The sequence below is a fragment of the Micropterus dolomieu genome, linkage group LG18, assembly GCF_021292245.1.
Source record: "Micropterus dolomieu isolate WLL.071019.BEF.003 ecotype Adirondacks linkage group LG18, ASM2129224v1, whole genome shotgun sequence".
Lineage (NCBI taxonomy): Eukaryota > Metazoa > Chordata > Actinopteri > Centrarchiformes > Centrarchidae > Micropterus > Micropterus dolomieu.
Genome location: NC_060167.1, coordinates 31,231,698 through 31,255,187, shown reverse-complemented (window position 1 = coordinate 31,255,187; position 23,490 = coordinate 31,231,698). Strand labels below are relative to the sequence as shown.

Sequence of the window (23,490 nt, the reverse complement as noted above, 5' to 3'; positions counted from 1 at the left end):
TTTAATGTATATACCATTGAAGCTACTTGATTGTTTATTCTTGCATAGTGTGCGTCTCTTATGATGATGATGATGATGATGCTACTTGGTGCTCAAACGAGGTCAAAGTTGATGGACACTGTTTCCCAATTGTCATATTTTTTATGTGAAGTTGAAAACCACATTATCATCACCATCTTGTTGCTACTATTTACATTCTCTCAGACGCAAATAAAAAATACACTGCAGAATTATTTCCTGGGTGTATAATTGTAGGTATATGTAAGTAAATAACTGTAGCCTATACGTTATATTGTTTTATTTTATACGTTACCATATTTGTGTGTAGCTTGACGGGATTACTAAACTTTTGTTTTGCTGGACAACCTTGTGTTGGATAGAGAAAGAAACTACCTTGATACTTGATACTGTGATACATTATTATACCAATAAAATACAGACCAGATTTTTTTTAAATGTATTTAACCTTTATTTAACCATGTGATCTCTTTTGCAAGAGAGACATTGTTAAGAGGCAGCATAAAAGAACATAAAGGACACGTTTCAAACATATAAAAGACAGCAATTAGACAGACATAAATAAACACAAGCCTCCTAGTTGACTGAATAAGGCAACATTCAATTTTATAAACAAAGGCACTGACAAATATTCACCTGATCCATATACTTAAGATTTGAAACAAACTGAGTTTCAATGAGTTTTGAAGAAGGTCCCAAGCAGAAGGTACAGCAAACTTGAAGGCCTGCAATTGTAGGATGTCCTTAGAGCATAATCCATAATGGCCTTGAGTTGACTTTTTTGTGTGAAGGTGTTTTATATGTTTGTTTTGTTCATTTATCACAGAGCTAACATACTTCATTGGATTCCAATAACATAACCATGACAATAATCATATTACAATATAAATAACACATTGCATATTGCAATCAAACATATGAGGTTATAAATTAAGAGAAACATTCAACTTTTGAAACCAAATGAGAACAAATGTCTCACTGATTTTCAATTTTCAGCTCACACCTCCGCCTTGTGCCTCTTTAAATACACTCTTCTGGCTGACATACAGTATGTCACATCTCCAAACATCTTAGTGTCTCAGCCCTCCTCCTCCAGAGCGTCCAACGAAGACTACATTTGGGGCGTGCTGACAACCTTTTCCAGTGGCCAAAACTGCAGATGAGACAAGACAGTATTTGACAGCAATCTATCTGTCTGTCCGACATCATAATCTCAGACTGATCCACTGTCTTTGTTCAAGTGTCCCAGCTGTGATTGGTGCCCTCTGTCATTTGGAGGTAGGAGGTGATGGCCTCCCTCAGCCCCTCGCTCACCAGAGAGTTGTCTGACTCTGCTCTCTTCTTCCTGAAGATCACTGACCTGGAGACAGAAAAGGATTTTCAAAGACGTGGAGGAGTGAGTGAAGTGATCACAGTATTGGTTATAAAAAGTGCTGCAATTTTCTTTTGCCACAATGTCCCAAACATGTATGCAGTGTCTAGGACTATTTTTATCTAGTGTGAGAAAATGGACAGAAGTTGACCTGTATTTAATAATTAGAATCTACTGTAGGCAACACAGTCAAACCTGGCAGATACCCAGTGCAACCACAGGCTTATCTGCTGGTATTGTATGCTCTTCTCACTCACTTAACTCAGCACTGAATGAAAATGACTGTAGAGCTGAATCAACAACTTTCTGACAGTGTCAACAGCAACTGAAAATAATATGCTCACAAAGATGGGATTTGTCAATTGTTTTCTGACCAGGATGCCACCAGGTGCTGGTGCTCTGCTTTACTACAAGTAACAGAGTGACATCTTGTGGCAATCCTCAGTAGAGACAAGAGAGAGACATTAGCAGAGAGTCTGTCACACCTGCTAATGTCCTTCCAGTTGATAGTAGGCCTCCTGATATTTGTGGGCATAGGCATGGCCTCTCTAGCGTCGTCAAAACCCTGGATGAAGCAAGGTTCTGTCAACCGACAGCACAATCCATTTGCAACCCCTGGGGAAATAGGCAGCATTTTAATATCATCCTTTTGGAGTTGTCTCTGATATGTTCAGGCAAGAAAACACAATCGCATTGTCACTACAAACCTGTATAGTGTTCCACCAGGTAATGCAGGGAGGGGAAGGTGAGTCCTGGAGATATGTAGACCCAGCCATTTGGGAGGTGAGAGATGCGGTAGTGCTTTACACCGTCCAGATATGAAGAGTTGGACCTCTTCAGGACAGACAGCGAGTAACAATCTGAACATCAAAATAACACACAGATGCAGCAGTTAAACTACAGAGATCCTGATTCTTAATTTTGCAAGTCATTTATTGCAACACTGATTCATATTCCTTATGCTTCCGAATCCATAATCCCAATTGTTTCTAAAGCAAATTAGGCCATTCCGATGATCTGGCGCATGAAAATATTCTGTCACTTCTACAAAAAAAGTCTATTGACTGCACTAGAAACAATGAAAATGATAACATAATATTGTAAAGGTCATTTTACGTGCTGATGCTACAGTGTTGGGCTTGAATCATTATAATATGTTTATTATGCAATTCATAATGAAAAAGACAGAACCCTCTCACCTCTGTGTGTCTCTGACTCTCGGATCAAAAAGGCTCCACTCTGGTTATTGGGCTGCATGAGCAGCTCCACTGCTTTGTACCTGCCAATGCCTTTGAACAGCCACCTAACAGAGAGAAGACAGATATTGAAACAATAAGGCAGTGTTGCTATGCAGATATATATATAAATATAGCTGTTGTTTTCAAGTTTGGAAAATCCACTGGAACAATATCAGAGCACATTCCCCACTGGAGGAGGACTGAAACTACAAGAGGCAGAGGCTGATGTCATGCCACTCTTGTTCCAAACATCTGGTAAAGTTTACCTACACAGAGACTCCTCCCACCCAACAGGGAACTCCCCGTCATTCATTTCACTTGTTCACATTTTCTCTTTTCACAACTCCTCCGCTTTCTCTCTCTGTCTCTCACTCTCCCTCTGTCTCTCTCTCTGTCTGTCTTTCACACACACACACACACACACACACACACACACACATAGAGTAAATAGACACATATTCCTATGATCTCGACTTACCTGTGTGTCACCTTGGCTGTGTAGTTGGTGGGAATGTAGCTCTCACGGCCTGTGGTTGTGGATCTCACCATCATAAAATCACCATCGCTGTTGGAGAGAACAAGCAGTCATGACCAATCGTATCTATCTGTCTGATAATAGGGGGGACGAACAAACATCAGGAACTACATTGCATACTCTGATATGATGGTGAGTCTCTCCCCAAAGCACATGGTCAGTTCTGTATGCCCAAAGGATGGGTAGTTGCAGAGGGATACAGTCATGCTCTCCTGGGGGGCTGCAGCAAGAAAGAAGGAGATTAATGTATTTAACCAAGTTTGGTTTGTTACATTTTTCTTATCTTTATTTTGATGTCTTAGAGATGTAACCTACCTGGTGACACAGGTTCAGGTGGATTTTCTAGGATTGTCAGGTTGGATTGACATCTGATGGGGCAGGTGCCCATGTTCTTTGGCTTCTTGCTGATTTCAAATGCCTCTTATGGCTGAACAGAAACAAACAAAAAAAAGAGTGAGATGGGGAGCAAAATTAGAAAATGGTCTGTGTACTAAGGCTGTCATTAACCTTCACATTCATAACTTAATTATCTCCCAGTTATTACATTATAACTGCCATCGGTAAAACAGCTTACAGGTGCTGCACATAATTGTGAAACCTGGCAACAAAACCTAGATGATACAGGAAGGCGCCTAACCACAACAAGAGGCATTGATATCCTGTGTTAAATTTCCATGCAACATGTTTGCGAGGAACAAAAGCTACTTCCTATGAGTGTGACAGATTCAAATAATGAAAAGATTAGATTTTATTCTTATGATGCATAATACTTTTTCAGCAGCAGCTACTTAATTACTTAAATAATCAAAAAAAAAACAACTGTCCTCATCCATCTGTATTTCACGATGACTGCTATAATTTACATTATTTTATTTTATTTTATTTATTACATATCAGGAAATTCATTAACTATTATATTACATACTACTATAATATTCTGGAGGTAAAACGGCACTGTCTAAAAAGAAAGAAAATCCTCAGAGCAATTAACATACTCACCTCCTTCAATTTTCAATGTTCAGCCAGAAATGGTCTCCTGCACAAGTGCTGATCCAGATCCTTCCTCAGATCAACTAACTCCAAATCTTGATTAAAATGCCCGTCTGCCTTCAGCATACACACACATACGCATGGATGCCTGTTGTATATGTCTAAGCTCACATCTGCTGATCAATCAGAGTGACTGTGTTCCCTCCTCTGCTCTGTTCCCATGAAGACTGCTGTGTCTTTGCAGCTGTTTATAGTGGGGGCTGACTGCAGAGACCAGAGTTCCTGCATGGCCTTTATGTATGTCACTGCAGCTTCCTGTGACGCTCAAGACCTTGACATCCTGACTCAGAACAGCTTGATGCTGAATGTTTTCAAGTGGGGCTAATAATGCATCACTTGTTTATGTAATGAGCTGCATGTCTACGTAAGCAGCATTTGCATGTACATGTACGTGTACAGCTCGCAATGTCATGTGGTGGGTTGAAGCAGTGACATCATTTCACACAGACAGTTGTGTAAATTAGTTTTGCACAGGTTTAAACTACATTTTATCTGCCTTTAGCTTTTGCAGCTGAACCGTGATGTCTGGTTGGTGGGAAATGTTGGCCACATTTTCCCTTTCAGTCCAGAACTCTCACATTAATTTACTGCCAGTGGTGTTAAAATGATGCGAACATCAGATAAGAGTCAAACCTCTGCAGAAGCATGACAGAGGTTCTCCTGTCAGCCTTCTCCTGCCCTGATTTATCAGCAGTCACAAGTCCATTCACCATACACTGCAGTCAATGAAACAGAGCAGTAGTGGAGCAATATGAGTGATTGGGTATGAAGAGGTCAAAGAAAATTAACAATAATAGCCCAAAGCTATACAAAGTGTATGTGCATCAGAGATGGCAGAAACGATTTGAATTAGAACACCTGTATCGTAAATGGAAACAATGAAATAATCTTTTCCAGAACAGATCAGATTTCTGCTTCATAACCGAGAACCACATGTTAGCATGGACGGAAAAGAACTTGTTATCAACATTAATCAACCCATATCACATTCTCAAATGGTTTTCTAAATTGATTCACCAAATACTACACATTTCCTATTTCTAAATTTGTTATCGATCTCCACTTTTCTATGGTATAGGTTTTGATCAGATTGAAAATTAAATACAAGCGTATTAACTTAAATGGTTTAGATTTTAGTGGACACAGGGGGTTAGACAGTAGTACACTGCGAACCAATCCAGCACCATGAACTCAAGTGCCAGCTAATCACCAGCGTTAATTCAACAACAAAGATCAATACGAACAGACAGTATTCATTGCTGGATTGTTGCATAGCATTGCACCAAACCGTACAGATATTAGTGTCCACCGCTGTATGTACTTAGTGAGAAGCTCATTTCTCTTTGCCATTAACTGAGGAAATTTGTGTCACACAGTGAACAACCAAGAACGATAAGAGAAGCCTCAGTGGGACATATGAACATTAGATTAGCATTTAGCGCTTTGACATCCTGTATGTTTTTTTGTTTGAAGTCAATCTCATCTTATGTCTCAGTGCAGCTGATCGTTGTTTTTTTAGTGTGCTAAATATAGACTACATCATCTGTGTCACTGTGAAGAAAAAAGAACATGTGTGGGCTGGAAACTAACTCACCACAGTCACCTCACTTTTCCACTAACAGAAGAGGAAAAACAGAAATGTTCGTCTCGCTGCAGATATACAGTACTCTGCTTTCTTTCATTCAAATATTCACACCACTGATGCAATGTGATGATAAATGAAAACACCAGACATGTCATGTTGTAGCTTTATTCAGTACTAATATAAATGAGTTGAATCAGCAGACAGTGAGAAGCACCACTGGGCCCCTCAGTTAAAGGACTCTCACTTTTCACATCAGAAGTTGTTAAAGGTTGTTAAAACATCTGAATAAACTATTTAACTGAACAAAAATAACACAAAGCAGAAAGAAAAGGAAAATTACAGAGTCCAATTACAAAAAACAAAACATTAAATGAATGCATGTGACAGAGTTAAACATGGTACAGGACTTTTACTTAACACTGAATGTTATTTCATAATGTTCAAAAGCAGCTCTCAACAACAACAGCTTCAGTGTATTTTTACTTTGTGTGCTACAGTCTGCAATGGTTCTTCCATGTATCATGCACATCACATTTCTGTAGCTACAGCAGTTTTAGTGATCCCTCTGTATACTTTGTGACTAATTCAGCATCACAGTGCAGCAAGTTTGTGATTAAAACACAAAGATACTGTGACTCACAATCAATGCAGCCCACACGAGTTCACAACAGAAGAGAAATAGTAAAAGTGTTGTACCGTGCAATGAAAAGTTATTTTGAACTCATGGATTTCTACAGTGTGTGTGTGTGAAGACATTTAAACAAACAAAGACAATGTGAAAAAAATAAATACATAGGGGTGAGGTTGGACAGACAGAGTCAATCTTATAGCTTGACCATTTGAATGTACAACACATCTGAATGTAGTTATGGTTTCTGGTAGGAATGTGACGTGTATTCAATACTCAATAATATGCATCTGTTAATATATTTATTACATCCTCTTTTCTAATCACATAGTTCATTACAGATCCTCCTCGCGGTGAGTTGTTTAGGAGCAGGATGAGAGAGATAGATAGATAGATAAGATAGATAGAGGGACAGAGAGAAAGAGAGGGCACATAAATTACTATGAGAGTGTGCAGGGGATGGGGGCGGAGTTTAGCAGGAGACCTCCATGGTCTGGGGTCCAGCATGGTTGTCCAGGGCCCCAGTAGCACTGCCCTCCAGCAGGCTGTTGAGGTTGTTGCGGCTGCGACTGCTGTCCATGGAGGTGATGCTGGAAGAGGAGGCGGTGCGTGAGCGAGCCAGACGAGTCATTCCTGCTGACGGCACTGAAAAAGAGAGAGACGCTCATTAATATTCCACTCACACAGCACTGAGACTTACTGTGGGAACATTTGGGTACCCAGATGCAAAAAATCAACAGAGTGCTTACCATGCAAACCACAATTCTCAAATATGAAAACTCATCAAATAAAAGAAATGCGAAAGAGAAAATGACTGCATGTGTGTCTACTTTAAACTGACAAAAAAACCAACAACATGAAAACAATACAACAGCATTTGCAATGCAGCTAAACTGACAGGAAGCAACACCAGCAGGCCATGCAACAAAACAGGACACTGAGGACTGAATCCATGCTAACAGGAACAACTCCTACATGGGGATGAACACGTGTCAAAGTATGCAGAATGATCTCACTGTGCATAATACTGACTGTATCCACCACACTGAGCTGCTGTTGAATACCAATATGAAACAGTGCTCTCTGGAGAATTTCTGCATACATTGACATTTATCCACTGAGGAGTGTTAAAGAGGCCATTGGGTCCAAAGCCTTCTAGTCTGGCAGCTGCTCAAAAACCTGGTACCTGATTCGTTGCTCAGGTGACTGAGAAGAACGTAGGGAACTGTAAGCAATGGTTTAAGGAGGAAGAAAAAGGAGAAAGGGAGAAATGTTGAAAAGGTAGTTCTCATGTTGCTTTATCCCACCTCAGTGTATTTCTGATTCAAACTGAGGCTCTGCCGCAGCGTAGAGGTCGTTGAGGACAAAACGCTGGTTGCCAACAACAACAGGTAAGAAATCTAGCACGTGTGCAAACTACGATCTTGATTTCCTGTACTCTTTGGCTGTTTCTCTTTGGCATTTCACACGGTGGCAACGTGTTAATGAGGGAAAAGCAGCTTTCTGAAACATGCTGAGGCGTTAAGATTTATTTTCCACACTGTCTCCGCGTGAAAACACTCTTTTTAATCTGTTCTAATCCTGCAGTGGCATTTACTCAACAGGGGGACTTGGTGGACTTTAAAGCAACACTGAGGCACTGACATACACTAGCTACACCCATGGGTGCGCCCCACAGTGAAGGGTTTGGGAACGGGGAGAGCAAGAAGAGAATTAGCATTACAGAAATCCACACACAGAGATAGGCATCATCTGTAGGGCCAGAGCAAGCAAACCTACATTCATGACTTCATCCATCCATGGAGCAGAGTCTGGTTGGTACACTGCTGGCCAGTATAGTCTGATAGAAATGTGTTGTGTGTTGTTTTTCCTTGCAGATGAATGACTGTAAAAACCTGAAGGCCTGTTTAAGTATGCACTTTGAGTCTCTCTAGAAATGAGACCGCATCATTAAACAGTGGTGGATAGAAAACAAAAGCACACCAGGCCACACAAAAGAACAAAAAGGGTATTTTTTGACGCCCACTCCAAACTGCTGTTGAGCATATCTCGAGTGCCACTGTCATTTCAGTCATGCTACGAGCACTTACACCTCACCTACTTAGGGTTGTGGGGGCCACACACTGCAAAGAGCAGAGAGGAAATGGTGTTAGCGTCCACAGAGCCGCTCGGGCTGCCTCTCCGTGACCAGGCTGACAAAAAACTGTGTCTTTTCATGCACTGCTGGCTGCAATCCAAACCCCATCAGCAGGGGTGTTTAGCTACAGCTCATAGGAGACTGCAGTGAAAAAAATACTCATTTAGTAACTTTTGTCATTGCACTCGCATCAACAGGAAATTCAGCGAAACCTTGACCACAAACGCGTCAGACCAAAAAGCTGTTAATCTGTAAACAACACTTGGACACTCAATGTAGAGTCGACTAGTTTGAACCAGTATCATTTTATGTATAGATGTTTTTAAGTAGCAAAAGTCGTGTGAGCATGTTTACTTACTGTAGCCCATTCCCTGAACAAAGTACTTGAAGGCCTCAGCAAGTTTCCCTGGCTGTGAACAGATAAAGGGTAAAAGTTAGAAGCTGATTTAGGCAAGAAAAATGGCTAGATGTGTTTCTCAACAAACAAAAACCCACCTGCACAACCTGGGGCAAGCCTCCACAATCAGCCATCTGAGAGAAAATGATCAGTCTCATGAAAAAATTCTTTGTACAGTCAAAACATTTTTTTTCATTAACAGACGTATTACATGAAGCTTCACCTTTAACAGTGTGGTCTTGGTAGGATTTAACCTGGAATTGCACTCCACCTGAATATCAATGAGGGATAAGTATGGAGCTCAGAAAAAGATAAATAACTGCAAATGCTTCCCAAAGCTGCTTCAGCTCCTGAGATGATGAAGTGTCACTCACCACAGCCTCCACTGCAGGTGATGTGTCACCAACCACGAGCAGCGCAGGGCACCTATGTGTGAAAAAGAGGAGCTGTAAATATTCTCAAACCCTCAGAGACAAATGTTTATTTGGGTCTTCTTAGTCTCAAAACTTACGTTAGTGTGTTGACCGTGTCCTCATTTAGGCCTACAATTGGCCTCTCGATCTCCAGGTCCCGACGGCTGGTGCAGGGAGAAACATTATGTTTAGTTAGTGGAGCTGGATCAATGTGATTTGGCTAAAATTTTGAATAACTTGGCAGAAATCCTAATTTTTGGTGCACCTCATGATTTAATATTTTACCCTTGTTGTTTGTATTTTGTAATGCATTGCTTCTCCCTACATGTATTCAGATCGGGCTTACTCTAAGTTCCAGATACTGGAAGCAGAATTTACATGCCTCAGCTGTACCCATAAATGTGATCAAGAATGCTAGAAACTGCTTAGAAAATGTACAGACAAGGCGTATACTTATATACTGCATCATACTATTGGTAGGAGCCACAGAAGAGGGCCAAGTTGTCCTGGTTGATGTCTTGGGCAATGTGGAGACGGTAGGTCTGGATCAGCTCCTGGTTCTCTGCCAGTTCATCCTGGTGAACAGAGCAGAGTGAAAAACAGTTAGCCACAAAGAGCTGAAATTAAATAGAAGCAGACTCCACATAAAGGGAACGTAAGTAGCATGTATGGAATGTACAAGGAGCTACATGAATTTGCATTAGTTACACACAGAAGCTGTGTAGCAGTATAGTTAGCTTCAGCCCTCAGTGTGTAATTTAGATGCCACATGCTACCAGTCTACGTATCCACGAGGACAGAAGTAGAGTAATTAGTAAATGTCTGTAATAAGAGTGAGATGAGTTTACGGTATCCAGGGAAATCAAGAAAAGCCTCCTGAGGCTCAGTTACTTTCGCACACCGTCAATGAAAAAGGTGTACAATACAAAGGAAAAGCACAAGCGAGCAATGTACTGCAATAGAAACTCACAGCGCTGAAGTGGTGAGACATGATGATATCCACCAAATTACTGGTCCATCCAGACAGCTGCACACGAGAGGAAGAAGCAGATCCAGTTAAGAGACAAGAGACTTTTTTTATACACTTAGAACCATATGCCTATGCCTGTGCCTGCATGTAGTGTATGTACTGAGAGATCAAATGAAAAGGAAGAAACTACACAGAAAAGCCATATTTAAGTTTTAGAAATTGTGAAGGATTGGGCGTCCTGATGACCAAGTAGTTCAGTGATTCACGCCAGGCAGCTCTACTGCATAACCCTCCCTCTCCCTCTCCCTCTCTCTCTCTCTCTCCCCCTTCCGCCATCACTACTGCCACTATTCAATAAAGTCAAAATACTAAAAAAAAACACACACATTAAAATATACTGTGAAGGATGTCTCCTCATTTTCATTTACAGAGTTTGCTATGTTGAGCAAAATAATAACAACAGCGCAGATGAAGTCTAATCTATATGGGACAAAGGTCATTTCAAGCTCCCCATGGTCCCGTAACTGTAACACTAACGCGACAAAGAATGTTCTCCCTGAACTATCTTGTGCAATACACAAAACAATACAGTTCAGTTGAACAGTTCAGCGTGCAGTAGTGCACTACAGTGCTGTGACCCATCGTGCCCTGTACGAGAAGCCAATTATTCCAATCAAAATGAAACTAATCCAAATGAATGAACACCAGAAGTGCTGTTCTGACAAGTTTGTCCAGTAAACTCTGAAGATTAGTTTTAATTAACTTTGGCGTGCCCTCAACCCAAAAGCTGCAGGTATAATCAAATTAACACAGGATTGGAGCCCCTGCCTGTGTTTTTAATGCCAATAAGTCAAACACTTCTAGCCAGAAAATAAATCATGTTTATCTTTTTTAGGTTGGTGTCACCATTATGATTGTATAACTAGTAAACCTTTTTAATTCTTGCATCATACAGAATAGATTAGAATAAAAGGCATAAATAACATAAAGTAGTGATCGTAAAATATTATGGTTAAAGTAGAGATCATAAAGTAGACTGATTGAACTCCAAAATGCATTGATTATTTACAGCCTAACATAATGCTGGAAACTGAACTGGAATGGCTGGTAAATGATTTAACTAATATCTCTATGTTGCGAAGTGTGCTGAGGATTTTCTAGGTTTATACTGCAGTGGTAATACTGACCTTTGAAGCTGCCCAGTCGATCCAGCCTTCAGCACACGGGTCGACATCAATCAGAACCAGCCCCTCCACTAGGTTGGGGTGGTTCAGCTGGGAAGGGAAGGACGCATGTCAGTGCTAACATAAGAGTAAGACTTTTTGACCACTGAGATAGTTCTACATAGGTGTTATCTTGCATTGTATTCTTTGGTGTGCTTACAATTCTCAGTTTTCACTCATGTGCAATCCTAAAATGTGGTTTAGTCTTGACAGCATCCATTGATCCAGTGAACTAAAGGAATCAAGCTTATGCATAGCTACATCTTGACAATGAAACGTTTGTAATTGTTTGCCCAAGATCTGGTGTATTCCCTCAACAGTGCAGGCTAAAGCCACTGCACTGTTCTCTAACGTGATAAAATATGAAGCTTGTCTGTTCATTTAAAATGAATGAAAATATCCTGGGCTTCGAAATGAAGGGATGTGGTTTTCGATTGCCTGAAGACAGATGAAGAGGAAGTCTAGGGAAATCTAAGATCCATCTTGCCCAGTGCCGATGGGACACTGCGGATGCTGCTTTCAACATGATACAAATGCAATGCAGCAGCAGCTGCCGTGAATCCATCATGGGTAACACACATTTTGTTCCAAGCCGGTTAAAGCAAATGCATTCAGAATCAATTTTCTTCTAAACAAGAGCAGACGCTCCACAGTGAGTTTGGCTAATTCCAACACCTTCCATTTTTACCCCTGACCATCATCCTCCCTTTTCATTATTCATCTTTTACTGCTCCCTTGCTTCTCTCTGTCACTTACAGCTCTTTATGCTCTACTGTACACAGATCATGCCTATTTTAGCTCCACTGCGTTGTGTGTGGATACCAGATGAAAGCAACTGAAAAGGAGAGAATCACCAAGGTGATTCATAATCTGGGGAATGGCAGCGTATGCAGCAGACTGTGGAGAAACCTGATGCCCTGTGTGGGCTGGATGGCAGGCTTTAATATTCAGTGTAACAAGCTGTGTGGCCTGAAAACCTTCAATTATTACCGGCGAGACAGAAAGGCGGACAAAAAAAAAAGCGTGTGGAGGAATACAATCAGAAAAATAATGACGATGAAAGTGTAGACGCTCTGGTCCTGATGGGGACTCACTGCAAAGCGGGTGAGGATGTACGCTCCTGCTCCCACACCAATGCCGATCACACTGTTGACCCTGCAGAGAAACCACTGGTTACTGTGGGACTGGAGATGAAAATTCAATTTATTTACATATACTGATCAGCTATGGACTCACTTGAGCTGAGTCATTACAGAAGGCAGCATTTCCGCCAACTCGTCCATGGTCGGGTAGCGATAACTAGACACAGATGAAACGCATGTGAGTGTGTGCGAGTAGTAAGTTAAAGGTCATTTCCTTATGTTTGAATTAATCAGAGGAACTGAGCTTATCACAAATGTAAATACCTTTCGACTAACAGATTGCATGATGAATGTGCTTCCATTAGCAAATGAACCAGCTCACTTTACATTCTAACTGAGTGAAACGATTAAGGCTCCTCCATCAGAACTGAAATAAATGTGCTCCCATTCATCAGTGCATGTGAAACCAGTCCAACACCCACCCGCTGGGGAATGGAGGTGCACCCTCCTGCTGACCGGGCGCGTCCACGTGAACCACTGCAAAGTGCTGCGTGATCTCCTGCATGTCCTCATAGTTGAACAGGGTGTTGAAGCACGACTTGTCTAGAAAGGTGTGAACAGAGGACACACTCAGACTGTGAGAGTTCAGAAGTGAAAACTCTGCCGAGGACCTGAGGGTGAGGCTAAACAGAACAGTTTCATTACATGCAGGACACTGTGTATTGATGAATCTATTTGTGGCTGACTCACGGTTGAGGCCAATGTCGTGATAGGTGAGGATGACAGGTCTGTTGCCCTTGGGAACACCTCTCATTGTGACATGCAGAACGCCATGGGGAGTCTCAATGTCATGCTCCTGGAGCCATAGAAAAGACAACAGAGTACCGTTGAAGACTGATGGAACGATACATGGTATATGTAAAGAGAAAAGACCTGATAATCCACTACTTTGGAGTGACACGTGTGTTGTCTGTCTGACATGACAAGGCTGTCACAATTTAAAAGGACAATTCTGGTGTACATTTATAAATAAACACAAACAACTACCGGTGTTCTGTCTTGTAGCTAAAGCCTGGTCAAGCTTTTACCTCAGAATCTCAAAATTTCTGTTGACGTGTCAAACTAGCAAAGATGTTCAAACGGGGAACTACATCCTCGCTCAGTAACATCTGTGCAACACATAGATTATCACTACAGATAGAAAATGCAGTCGCAGAGTTGTTTTAAAAAGAACTACACGGTCCATGTTTGTTTAAGTGTTCATCATTTTTGTAGATCAGTGGAGTTTGGCACGGAGGCATAAGCTACAGATCATCAGGCTGTGGCTACACAGACAATATTTATTAGTAGGATTTTTTATTCATAGGATTTTTTAATAATAAAACTACTAACTCTGGCTTTATGATTCAAGCAGGTGAATATTAATTATATTGTGTGGGCCTTTTCTCTTTACATAAACATTATCTTAGCCAAGCACAAAGTTTGGAGGTTATCCATGTGAAAATTCAATCAAACCTTAAACACAGAAATTATGATTTTATTCTCAAAAATCAGATGTAGGACACACATTTTGGCACATATAGTAAAGTAAACCCCCAATGACCAACACAACATTTGGGGTTTCTATCTTAGATTGAAGGTGCAAAGCACGCACCTCTTTTCCACCGTTCACCCACTCGGACCCTTGGACCAAGCATTGAATGGGCTGTCTGGGAAACAGACCTTTCATCTGAGAAATTTGTGTTTTTATCCGAGGCTATGTATGACTTTGCAAATACGAATGTCTTTGCAGAAAAACCCTTTCAAATTCACCAGCTTTATTTTCTTTCTTTTGAATGTCTTTCTCTATCAAGCATGAGCAAACCCCACATTAGTACTTATCATTGCTTTAACAAAAAAACCCAACATATTAAATGGCTTAAAGGTAGTTTCAACTTACACTTATATGACTGGAAGACACAGCGATGTGATTAAGACAAATGGTGGTAATTAGTTTTAGGATGACACAGCAAAAACTATCATGAGTGTTAATGAGATTCAGAAAGTACAGAAAGTGACAAAGCTAGTTTCCTCAGAATCACAGCATCATTTTGTAACACACGCGCACACACACATGCGCACAAAATTCCCAAGGTCAGGATGACTTAGTGCTGCATACAAGGTTGTGCATGACGTAGCTATGTGCATGCGTGTGTACTGCACAGAGGAGGAGCAGCGGGCGGGGCCCAGAGTATGCCTGGTCTCAAGGCCCACTGGTCATTAATAATACAGAGAGCGAGCCTGGACGGATGAGAGACACAGGTTATGGGTGATAGACACAGAAGGAGCGTGCAGTGTGCATGCTACTGTTTCTCCTCACGGGTTCCCACTGCAGACATTTGGCAGATGGATATGTGTCACAATCTCTTGGGCGTGAAGGTTAATTCTCAATGACGAGGCTGCAGTAATTTGCATCTGCAATCTGTAATGGACACAGCAACACGAGGGAAACTACTCATGCTGTCAGCAATGGAAGGAGAAATTTGTGTGGGTGTTGGTACAGAGATTAGCCTGTCGCACAAAACACGGAACCAGTGCACACAAAAACAACCCGAAGCAGCCTTCGCTGACTTTGTGCTACAATCTGCTGATACTGAATATATCCTCTCTTCATGAAATGGAATAAAGAAGAAGAAACTCTTCAGCTGATAGGAAGCCTTGCGCTCATCTGAGGCCTTTTCTACAGATAATGAGATTATTCTGCAACTTCAGCCTGGTGGGGAGACAGAACAACCTGTTAGAGATGGAGAGGAAACTCTCCATGGCTGTGCTGCTGCGGAATGTCCATTTTAGACAAGGACAGAGTCAAGGACACCCAGCGTAGAAAGAGATGCTTTGCTTTAAGAAACAAGGCAAACACACTTGTTCAAATGCCTGCCTTCTGTCATGTGCATGTGCTGGCGCCAGAAAAAAAAACAGGCATGTACGCCCCACCAGTGATGGGAAATAAAAATGGTGATGGGAGGGGGAACAGAGAATGAAGAGGAGATAGATAGAACAAGAGATAGAGACAGTCTGGAAGTGGATGTGAGGAAATAGAGCGTGAAGCAAGCAGGGACTGTGTGATAAAGACAGCAGAAAAGAGTGAAGACCAGGGGGCGTCCTGTATGACTAACAGAAGGGTGTGCCTTAAAACAGAAGGGGCGCAGCGGTTAAATTGATTAAGCCTTTCCAAACATGTTCTGGCACAAACAAGGGTGAAGAATCATGTAGAAAGTGCTGTGGAAAAGGAGTGAACCTTTTATCTGTCCATTTAGCTCTTGACGTGGTCGAAAAGCTGTATTGATCTGGGAGCTCTGCCTTTCACCATTTCCTATCACACACACACGTATGGCAATATATGTACACACGCCAGCATCTCAAGAAAACTGACATGGGGCGGTGCAGCTAGCCTGGAGAGCTAGAGGGGGAAAAAGAGGGAGAGCACCGCAATGACTGCAACCCCTTGACTGCTATAATACATTCATGATGGCTAGTATTTGGACAAGTAGTGTGTGTCGATGGTTGAGAGGTTGAAGTTGAGACAGGAATACTAAAAAGGGGTTTGTGCTTTGAAGAGAGGGGTTTGAGGAGGTTGCCCGGGGCAAATGGGGAGGTAAGCACTTGGGTTTTGGTGCCAGAGTGAAGGAGGATGAGGGAGGTGGGGTGAGGTGAGTAAAGGAGAGCAGTATGTCATGCTTCCTCTTCCCGCAATCCGTCTCTTATCAATGCCTCCTCTCCCCCTCCTCCCTGTTTTCCCCACCCTTCCAGGAACGGCATCAATCACCTCTGAGAGCGACATTACAGGGCAGAAACACCAGCAGCCTGCAAATGACTTTAGTGTACACACAAGAACATCACGTCCATGTCTCCTGTGCATGTTCTGCTGTGGGATTCTCTCAGGTACATGCCATTGCGTACGTGCCATTCTCTTGACACAAACACAGCCCTCCGCACCTGCAGCACACATATGGTCTGTGTCATCAAAGCAGCGGGTCGAGCGGGTCTCTGCAGGGGAGGGAAGGTGATGTATTGTTGTGTGTGAGTGAGTGACCTCCCTGTTTGTTTTCAGTGAAAACAGAGTAAGTAACACAATTATGGCACTATGCACCATCCACAGCTGTTCACCAGGCAAAACATGGATATACACTAAAATGCATATTTGAGATCAACCGAAACATGCACCCTGAAACACACAAATATCCACCCCCCTATTGATGGACACCCACATATTGACCGCCACGTACACATCCTCCGGAGGTGGCATTGGCAGATTCAGAAACACTTGGGCTCTACATGCATCTTTCATATCATCACATTAAAATGCACCATTGTATGCAGTGTGTAGGCTGTGCAGACAGCACACATGGGCACTGTGTGACCTGTAGGGGCACACACACACTCATACACACACACACTGAACAACTGTTCACCCCACAATAGCAGCTGCTCAGAGAAAAAAAGCCCAATGTCTCAGGGTCTGCTGAGGGTAGTGACAAACAAGCCAGGAAAGACCCGCACCAGCTTTTCCCTTCCACGAGCCAGCTGCTGTCACCCGGTTTTTGGGAAAACCGCACAACAACCCCGCACCCTGCACCCAAATCTGAACCAAAATTCCCTGCTGCAAAGACCCAGCCAGGTGTGTCAAGGCAGGCAAGATGTGTTTGTCACTCACCACTCCATTCCCAGAGCATGCAATCTGGTCCAGGTCCAGAATAGCTGACATGTTTTTCCCACGCAGGAGAGGAGTGTGTTATGTTATGCCCGAGTGTGTGCTGGTCAGCTCTGAAGATCTCCAAAAGGAGGAGGAGGAGGAGGAGGAGGAGGGAGGGAGCGTTAGCAGGAAGGGAGGGATGTAGGGTGAGGCGGCTAAAGCAGCAGCGACAAGGAAGAGAGGAAGAGAAGGAGGAGAGAGACACAGCAGAGGGAGCGAGGAGGAGACGGGTAAATAATCTGAATGAAAGCAGAGGAGGGGGTGTGGATAAAATGCAGCGAGAACAAGAGTGAGAAGCAGAGACAAGAGGTGGGAAAAGAGTGCAGGAAAAGGGACAGAGGGGGAGGAGAGTGAGACTGCAGTTTGTGCTTGGTAGTCACAGCGCGTCCATACATCCAGCCACCGGTGCGTCTAATTGGATTGCGGAGGGTCAGGTGGGTAGTGGGAGAGGGTGGGGCTTGGAGGAGAACAGAGAACAGGAGCGGGGAGTGGGAGGAAGAGAGGAACGTGCGCGTGGAAGAGGGGTGATGGGGTGCAAAGAATGCAGAGGCAGTCTTGGTAAAATGGGCAGGCTGCTGACGTCACACCATGATACTAATAAAGTGAAGAGAGTGGAGAGGAGAGGAGGCTGACTTTGATCGCTCACCCTGGACTGTGTTCTGCATCAGCAAAATGGCTGCTCATCACTGAGATCTACCAACAACCATCTCCAGAATCACTTTAGCTTCACCTTGCTGAGGGAGAAGAATGCGACTGACCTCAGCATCCAAATCAGAAATAGTTCAACATGAATATCCATTATCAGACCCTGTTAATGACTTCCAACTGCAAGACTTAGTCCCTCAGCAGGACTAGTGTAAAATGCTGCACTCAACAAAAGCTTTGCCGCAAATCAGTGAGTTCATACTGGAACACTACTTTATCATGTATATCCTCTTGCACAGCTCCAGGATTCATTTCAGCACTGACACTCAAAAGATAACCCTCATTATGTTCCAGTCTTTGCAGAAAATTAACTCACAACAAGCTGTTCTTTTTATTCAACATTCACAAACCCGACATCAAAGGACCTATTTCCTCTAAACCTGCCTTTGAGTCATTTGATCCGCATAGTTTATTGATCTCTCCTTTTCTACTCTCTTCTGTCATCTGCACAACTGCCAGCAGTGCAGGGCGTCACGCTTTTGTTTGAGACAGGCTGCTCTGTGCAGCCAATGGCACACATGCAAACAGCACAGCGGGGGTGGGATTACAAAGACAGGAAGCACTCCATTGGTTAGTCAGTGTAGCAGCATGTTTGGTTGTAAACTGCTGTTTCTCCTCTAAATACTTACTGTCCTAACCCACAGAGGGTGCCACTGACACACATGTTTATGTACATTTAAAGAAATAAACACCTGATATACAGACAGGACAAATAAAACAGATATTAAATATCTGCAAATGATCTGTACAATATGATGCCACAAGAGAGTGGCCGTAATTACAGTGTTAATTACTGTTTAGTTCCATCTCCAGTCATTCAAGCCAGACTGCAGTGGGAACATGACTAATGGTGCTAATGGTGTATGCACTATGATGTTCAATCACTCATGCCAGATTACGGTGTACATGTGACTGGTCACATCAACTCATGGAGATCATGTGTGTGACCCAACACACGTATACCCTTTCCTTGTCAGAGCGGGTGCCTCTTTGTGTCATACACTTAGTCACTGCGTGTCTCAGCAGTCATACAGGCACGCTCTGGTCGGCATAGCTCACTTAAATGTATGCATCAACAATCTAAGGTTTGATTTCCACGTGTCCAAACATACTAAAATCACACAAGCTCAGAAAAACATTTTGTATCAAACTGTCCACAACATGACATGGTCCATTTTATCCTCTTCTAAGATGGTGACTGAGCAACATCTGTGCAACAGTTTCTGTCATGCCTAAGCCTACCTTTGGGACATATAGGGCAAAAAAAGTCGCACAAACCAAAGCCCTCCAGCCACACATATCAGCGGGCTAATGGCGCCCTCTGCTGAGCATAATGAGCCAGTGAGGATTTGAAAAGCCAAAGACATGACTTGGCAGCCATTTGTCTGAAAAACAAATACATTTTTTTGTGTTGCAGTGGTAACAAGGTCAAGATGAGAAATGGTATCAAAACTGGACATAGACATAAAATACAAAGTCATGATGTATAGACTATATGGAATGACTGTCAAAAATAACAATACTACCAATAATCTAATAATATATAAGCATTTTTAGACAATAAACTAAAATATCACAATGCATTCAGTTTCCATGGATACCATCTCAACCTTTTGCTCTCCACAGCAAACACCATCAACCCTACAATGCTCTATTTTTAAAGTGCACCATCAGCCATTTCCACATCCATGAAGTAACTCTGTATTCTTAAGTATGCACTTTAAAGCACAGCATCTCCCATGGGTGGAGGAGGCTGACTCACACCTTCCTCCCCCCCTCGCTTCTCAGTGGCGTAAGCGGGATTTCTTAAGGGACACAAGACTGCAGCACCACACCCTCTTGGTTCTCCTCTCTGACCCCCACCTCACCACCACCATCAACCTCCTGCAGGTGCACAGGGGCTTTACATAGCTGTTGCAGTACCTGTGGACTGCCTGTGGTAGGAGTAGCAGGGAAGTAAAGAGGAGAGCAGCTTAATTTGTCCTCCAGCTGCTGGAATGTAACATCGGCTGCTCAGAGTGATGGTGCAGCCAGTGGTGAGGACCCCCTCCCCCACAGACTGTACTCATGGGAAGTCTGCTGCTAATGCCTTGTACTGCACCTGGGCTCTGGTTGTTCTTTTATTAATAAACTGTGCGACAGTGGTAGTCAGGAAGAATGAAATTACACCCCTTATTTCAACAGACCTTTTTAATTTTCACATATTAGAGCTTATATCACTTCATCTCAAACCAACAAGCAGAGTGTACTCCCACATGTTCACATAAAAAATATTAAAATAGTGATAAATATCTACCATTTCATATATTTCCCACAGAGAAGAATTTTAAAAAAAGTTGATTGACCAATATTTTTATTAAATTAGCTTGCTACCACAACTTAGCCTAGATACTGGGCTATTAGCTAAATTTCTAGTTAGCTAGCTAGTGCTCCTTTTCTCTGAATTTCTGTCCTTGTTGTCCTTGGAAAAATACATATACTTTATTCATGTGCATGTTCTTGACAACAGGCCCGTTTCACAGCAGACATTTTGACTTGTCATAGCAGGAAAAGCACAGATGTTATTATTAACTTTAGCGATGTCTCCGTTCTGTTCAAGTGTCCCAGTGAGCCACGACAGTGTGACAGTACGCCAGTGAGCCAGCGAGTTCAGGACCCTGAAACTGAAGCAGCTAAGTGGAATTTAGCCATCATTAATTGTATTATTTACACCTGTGCTTTTCCTGCTGTGACATGTCAATGTGTCTTCCTTGAAAAATGATATAATAGCAGACCTATCACATTCTCACTTTGGCGTTGAAGTGACATTATTAATGTGGAAAACTGCCAAATAGCTATCAAAGAATCATCAGTTTAAGGATTTATCTTAATACTTCCTTGAAACTCCTTGATGTGACTGTGTAAGGTCAAAATGGCTGCCATGGAAATAAGGTCAAATACACTTGAGCCTGCCTCAATTCCACTGAGACAAATCCTGGTGCAAGTCTTTCTTTAAAGTACAACTGCAGGACCTGGACTGAATCACAAGAGGCTGAGCGCAAAGAAATATCACATAAAAAAATAAAAAAATAAATATGAGCTGCTGAGTGAGTGCAGCATTTCATGAATGTTAATGTATCAGTGACAATGCAGACATGAGTGGATGCTGGGGATGCCTGCTCCAGCTAACATGCTTTACACTCCTCCCCAGTGTGCAGCAACTATATTTAGCTCTGGTGGGATGCTGGAAGCAGCCGTGACTGCAGAAAGTGAGAGGGATGAAAGATTTAACCCTTTGTAGTGTTTTGTGAGCATCACAGCCGCGGAGTCCTTGCCTGTGGGAAGCCACTCCTCATGCAAGAGACTCATGCAAGAAAAAGTTAATTGCATAGCACAGAGGCAGATGGTAGGCAATTCCATTCCCCATGCACAGAAACCATAAAAGAAAGGGATCTGGAACACTGCCAATTCAACTTTTTCTTGAATAATAACTATGCTTACATTATCACATAAAAACACCATTGTTGAAATGATGTTCACAGAATTTTACTGTGGAAGACACTGGCTGAGACTCAGAAATATTAAAGATGCCTGAAATCACTGCTCTCATCTCTTCCTGACATTTACTAAGAAGGTACGCTCGCTAAAGAGCACCATCCACATCCATCACACAAAGACTATGCCACGAGGTGTCACATGACACAGGAAAATAGTTTAAAGTGAGAAGAAAAACCTGTGAAAAATCTGTAGAGGTGGTGCTAGATCTTATCTTGTCCAAAAAATTTTTTTATTTGACTGAACAAACCAGCACATTGTTGCCAGTCAACTTCCATGAGCTTTTATAATCGTATGTTACCTTTATTATAGGGTTTGACAGTAGAGAGTGACAAGGGGAGAGAGTGGGTTGACCCAGGCCTTGTGCTTTCCCGCTCACTAGTACCATGGCATAGGCTAAAAAAGAATTCAAAAAAATTCTAAAAGATCGTTTTGAAGTGACCTTTCCCCTTCCCTTAGCAGACACTGATGCACAGGACACATTTAAAGAACAAGCTGGCAAAACCTGTGTATGACAAAAGCATTAAAACCTTCAAAAGCTAATGGCCACTGTAGTGGATGACCCCCAATGATGTATCCTACATTTCACCAGCATGTGGTGTGCGGTAAAATTGGATTTTGCCTGTGGGGACACTGTTCAGATGTAGGGCAAGCAAACAAATGGGTTCAGCAGTAGGGGTGTGAGAATGGGACCATGTCCCAATGCCCAAACCCCCACAACACAACATCTCCTCTAACCATGGCACAACAGTGCTGTGTAGGAGCAGAAAGCAAAGGCTCACCTGACAGTCGAAATCCTGAAAGTTGCGTGCATTCTGCAAGAAAATGGAAAAAGGAGAGTTAAAATTTACTACAGGGCTATAGATGCTATATTTCTATATGTAAAGACAATAATAATACTGTACACTCTGATGGAGGTTCATTCATTATAGATGCATGGCACTGCAGTGCAGGAGCTGCATGACGTGTTGGATTTATTTAACATACATTATTCTCAGTACACGTGTGAACAAATAGAACAAATCCAGCATTATCCCACTTTTACAAGCTCTTAACAACTTTTGGTTAGTACTATAGTTTGTAAGAATTAGATCAAAACATTTGGTCATTATGCTGCTGTCTGATCAGTTTGATTGTAGCACATTTCACAGTGGGATCCAGATAGAGAACTGTGCCCAGATTGCAGAAAACTAAGCACATGTCACTTGTATTTGCAGCAATTTCTGAATAATATGATGATGGCAAGTATTGTTTATGGATCTATTGGTCCAACTGATGACATTGGGATACATAATTATGACAATTTTCCAATCACAGCCAGCTATGACTGCAAATCCTCGTGCTTTTAGGAAACAAACTGTGTTCGTCTATGCTTCAACATCATTAACAGTGTACAGGCACCAGTATGTCAAATGAGTTTAGGTTTCAATATCATAACAACCACATTCCTTACCAATATAACATAAGTAAGGGTGCAGTATTTTTTCAGCGAGCATTGTCTCAGTTGCTGTTTTGTCTTTATTCAGACAGCAGGAAGCTACAGAATAGATGGGCAGTGAAGCGAGAGTGGGCAACAACAACAGAGAAGATTCTTGTGGGATTCCAGACCAGTATGGTGCATATGGGCGTACAGGCAGATGGCGGCTATAAAGCTCTCCCTTCCTTCTTCTACTCAAGTAGCTTTGCAGCAGAAATCATGGTAAAAACATTAAAAACATGGTTCTAGCCAAAGTCTACACTATTCCACTGCTATAATGCAGTTCTGTGCTGAAGTTTTGTAGACACTTGATGAAAGTACAGGAAGTGACATGTTAGAAACATTTCCATGAACCTGCAGGTTTATTATTAAAACAAAACACCTTCATCTTCAA

The 23,490-nt window shown here is 42.2% G+C and overlaps 2 protein-coding genes across 5 annotated transcripts in view; both read right to left on the bottom strand.

Annotated features, from left to right (window-relative positions):
• Positions 1-491: 491 nt before the first annotated feature.
• On the bottom strand, positions 492-4,386 carry sla2a (Src like adaptor 2a). 2 transcript variants are annotated; one of them, XM_046028451.1, is made up of 8 exons: positions 4,163-4,386; positions 3,479-3,590; positions 3,284-3,383; positions 3,107-3,193; positions 2,590-2,693; positions 2,098-2,250; positions 1,876-2,005; positions 493-1,378 (listed from the first exon to the last, which is right to left on the bottom strand). In XM_046028451.1, exons 2-8 carry the CDS (start codon positions 3,549-3,551, stop codon positions 1,255-1,257), a joined length of 771 nt encoding a protein of 256 aa, XP_045884407.1. In that variant the 5' UTR covers positions 3,552-3,590; positions 4,163-4,386; the 3' UTR covers positions 493-1,254. The 2 variants fall into 2 exon arrangements, with proteins under 2 accessions (XP_045884405.1, XP_045884407.1); XM_046028449.1 differs by having other exon boundaries at positions 492-2,005.
• A 1,563-nt stretch (positions 4,387-5,949) lies between these two features.
• The window catches only part of ndrg3a (ndrg family member 3a), a 32,700-nt gene continuing 15,159 nt past the window's right edge, over positions 5,950-23,490 (bottom strand). For 2 of the 3 annotated variants that reach the window (XM_046075507.1, XM_046075508.1), the window contains 14 exons: positions 22,402-22,434; positions 13,399-13,504; positions 13,131-13,251; positions 12,803-12,865; positions 12,661-12,721; positions 11,531-11,617; positions 10,344-10,400; positions 9,845-9,948; positions 9,472-9,537; positions 9,335-9,386; positions 9,184-9,231; positions 9,059-9,094; positions 8,922-8,973; positions 5,950-7,071 (listed from right to left, as the gene is read on the bottom strand). In XM_046075507.1, the coding sequence (XP_045931463.1) occupies positions 6,899-7,071; positions 8,922-8,973; positions 9,059-9,094; positions 9,184-9,231; positions 9,335-9,386; positions 9,472-9,537; positions 9,845-9,948; positions 10,344-10,400; positions 11,531-11,617; positions 12,661-12,721; positions 12,803-12,865; positions 13,131-13,251; positions 13,399-13,504; positions 22,402-22,434 (1,059 nt within the window). In that variant the 3' untranslated portion in view covers positions 5,950-6,898. Of the gene's footprint in view, positions 7,072-8,921; positions 8,974-9,058; positions 9,095-9,183; positions 9,232-9,334; positions 9,387-9,471; positions 9,538-9,844; positions 9,949-10,343; positions 10,401-11,530; positions 11,618-12,660; positions 12,722-12,802; positions 12,866-13,130; positions 13,252-13,398; positions 13,505-17,341; positions 17,606-22,401; positions 22,435-23,490 lie in introns of those variants that run through there. The other variant, XM_046075509.1, reaches the window with a different exon arrangement.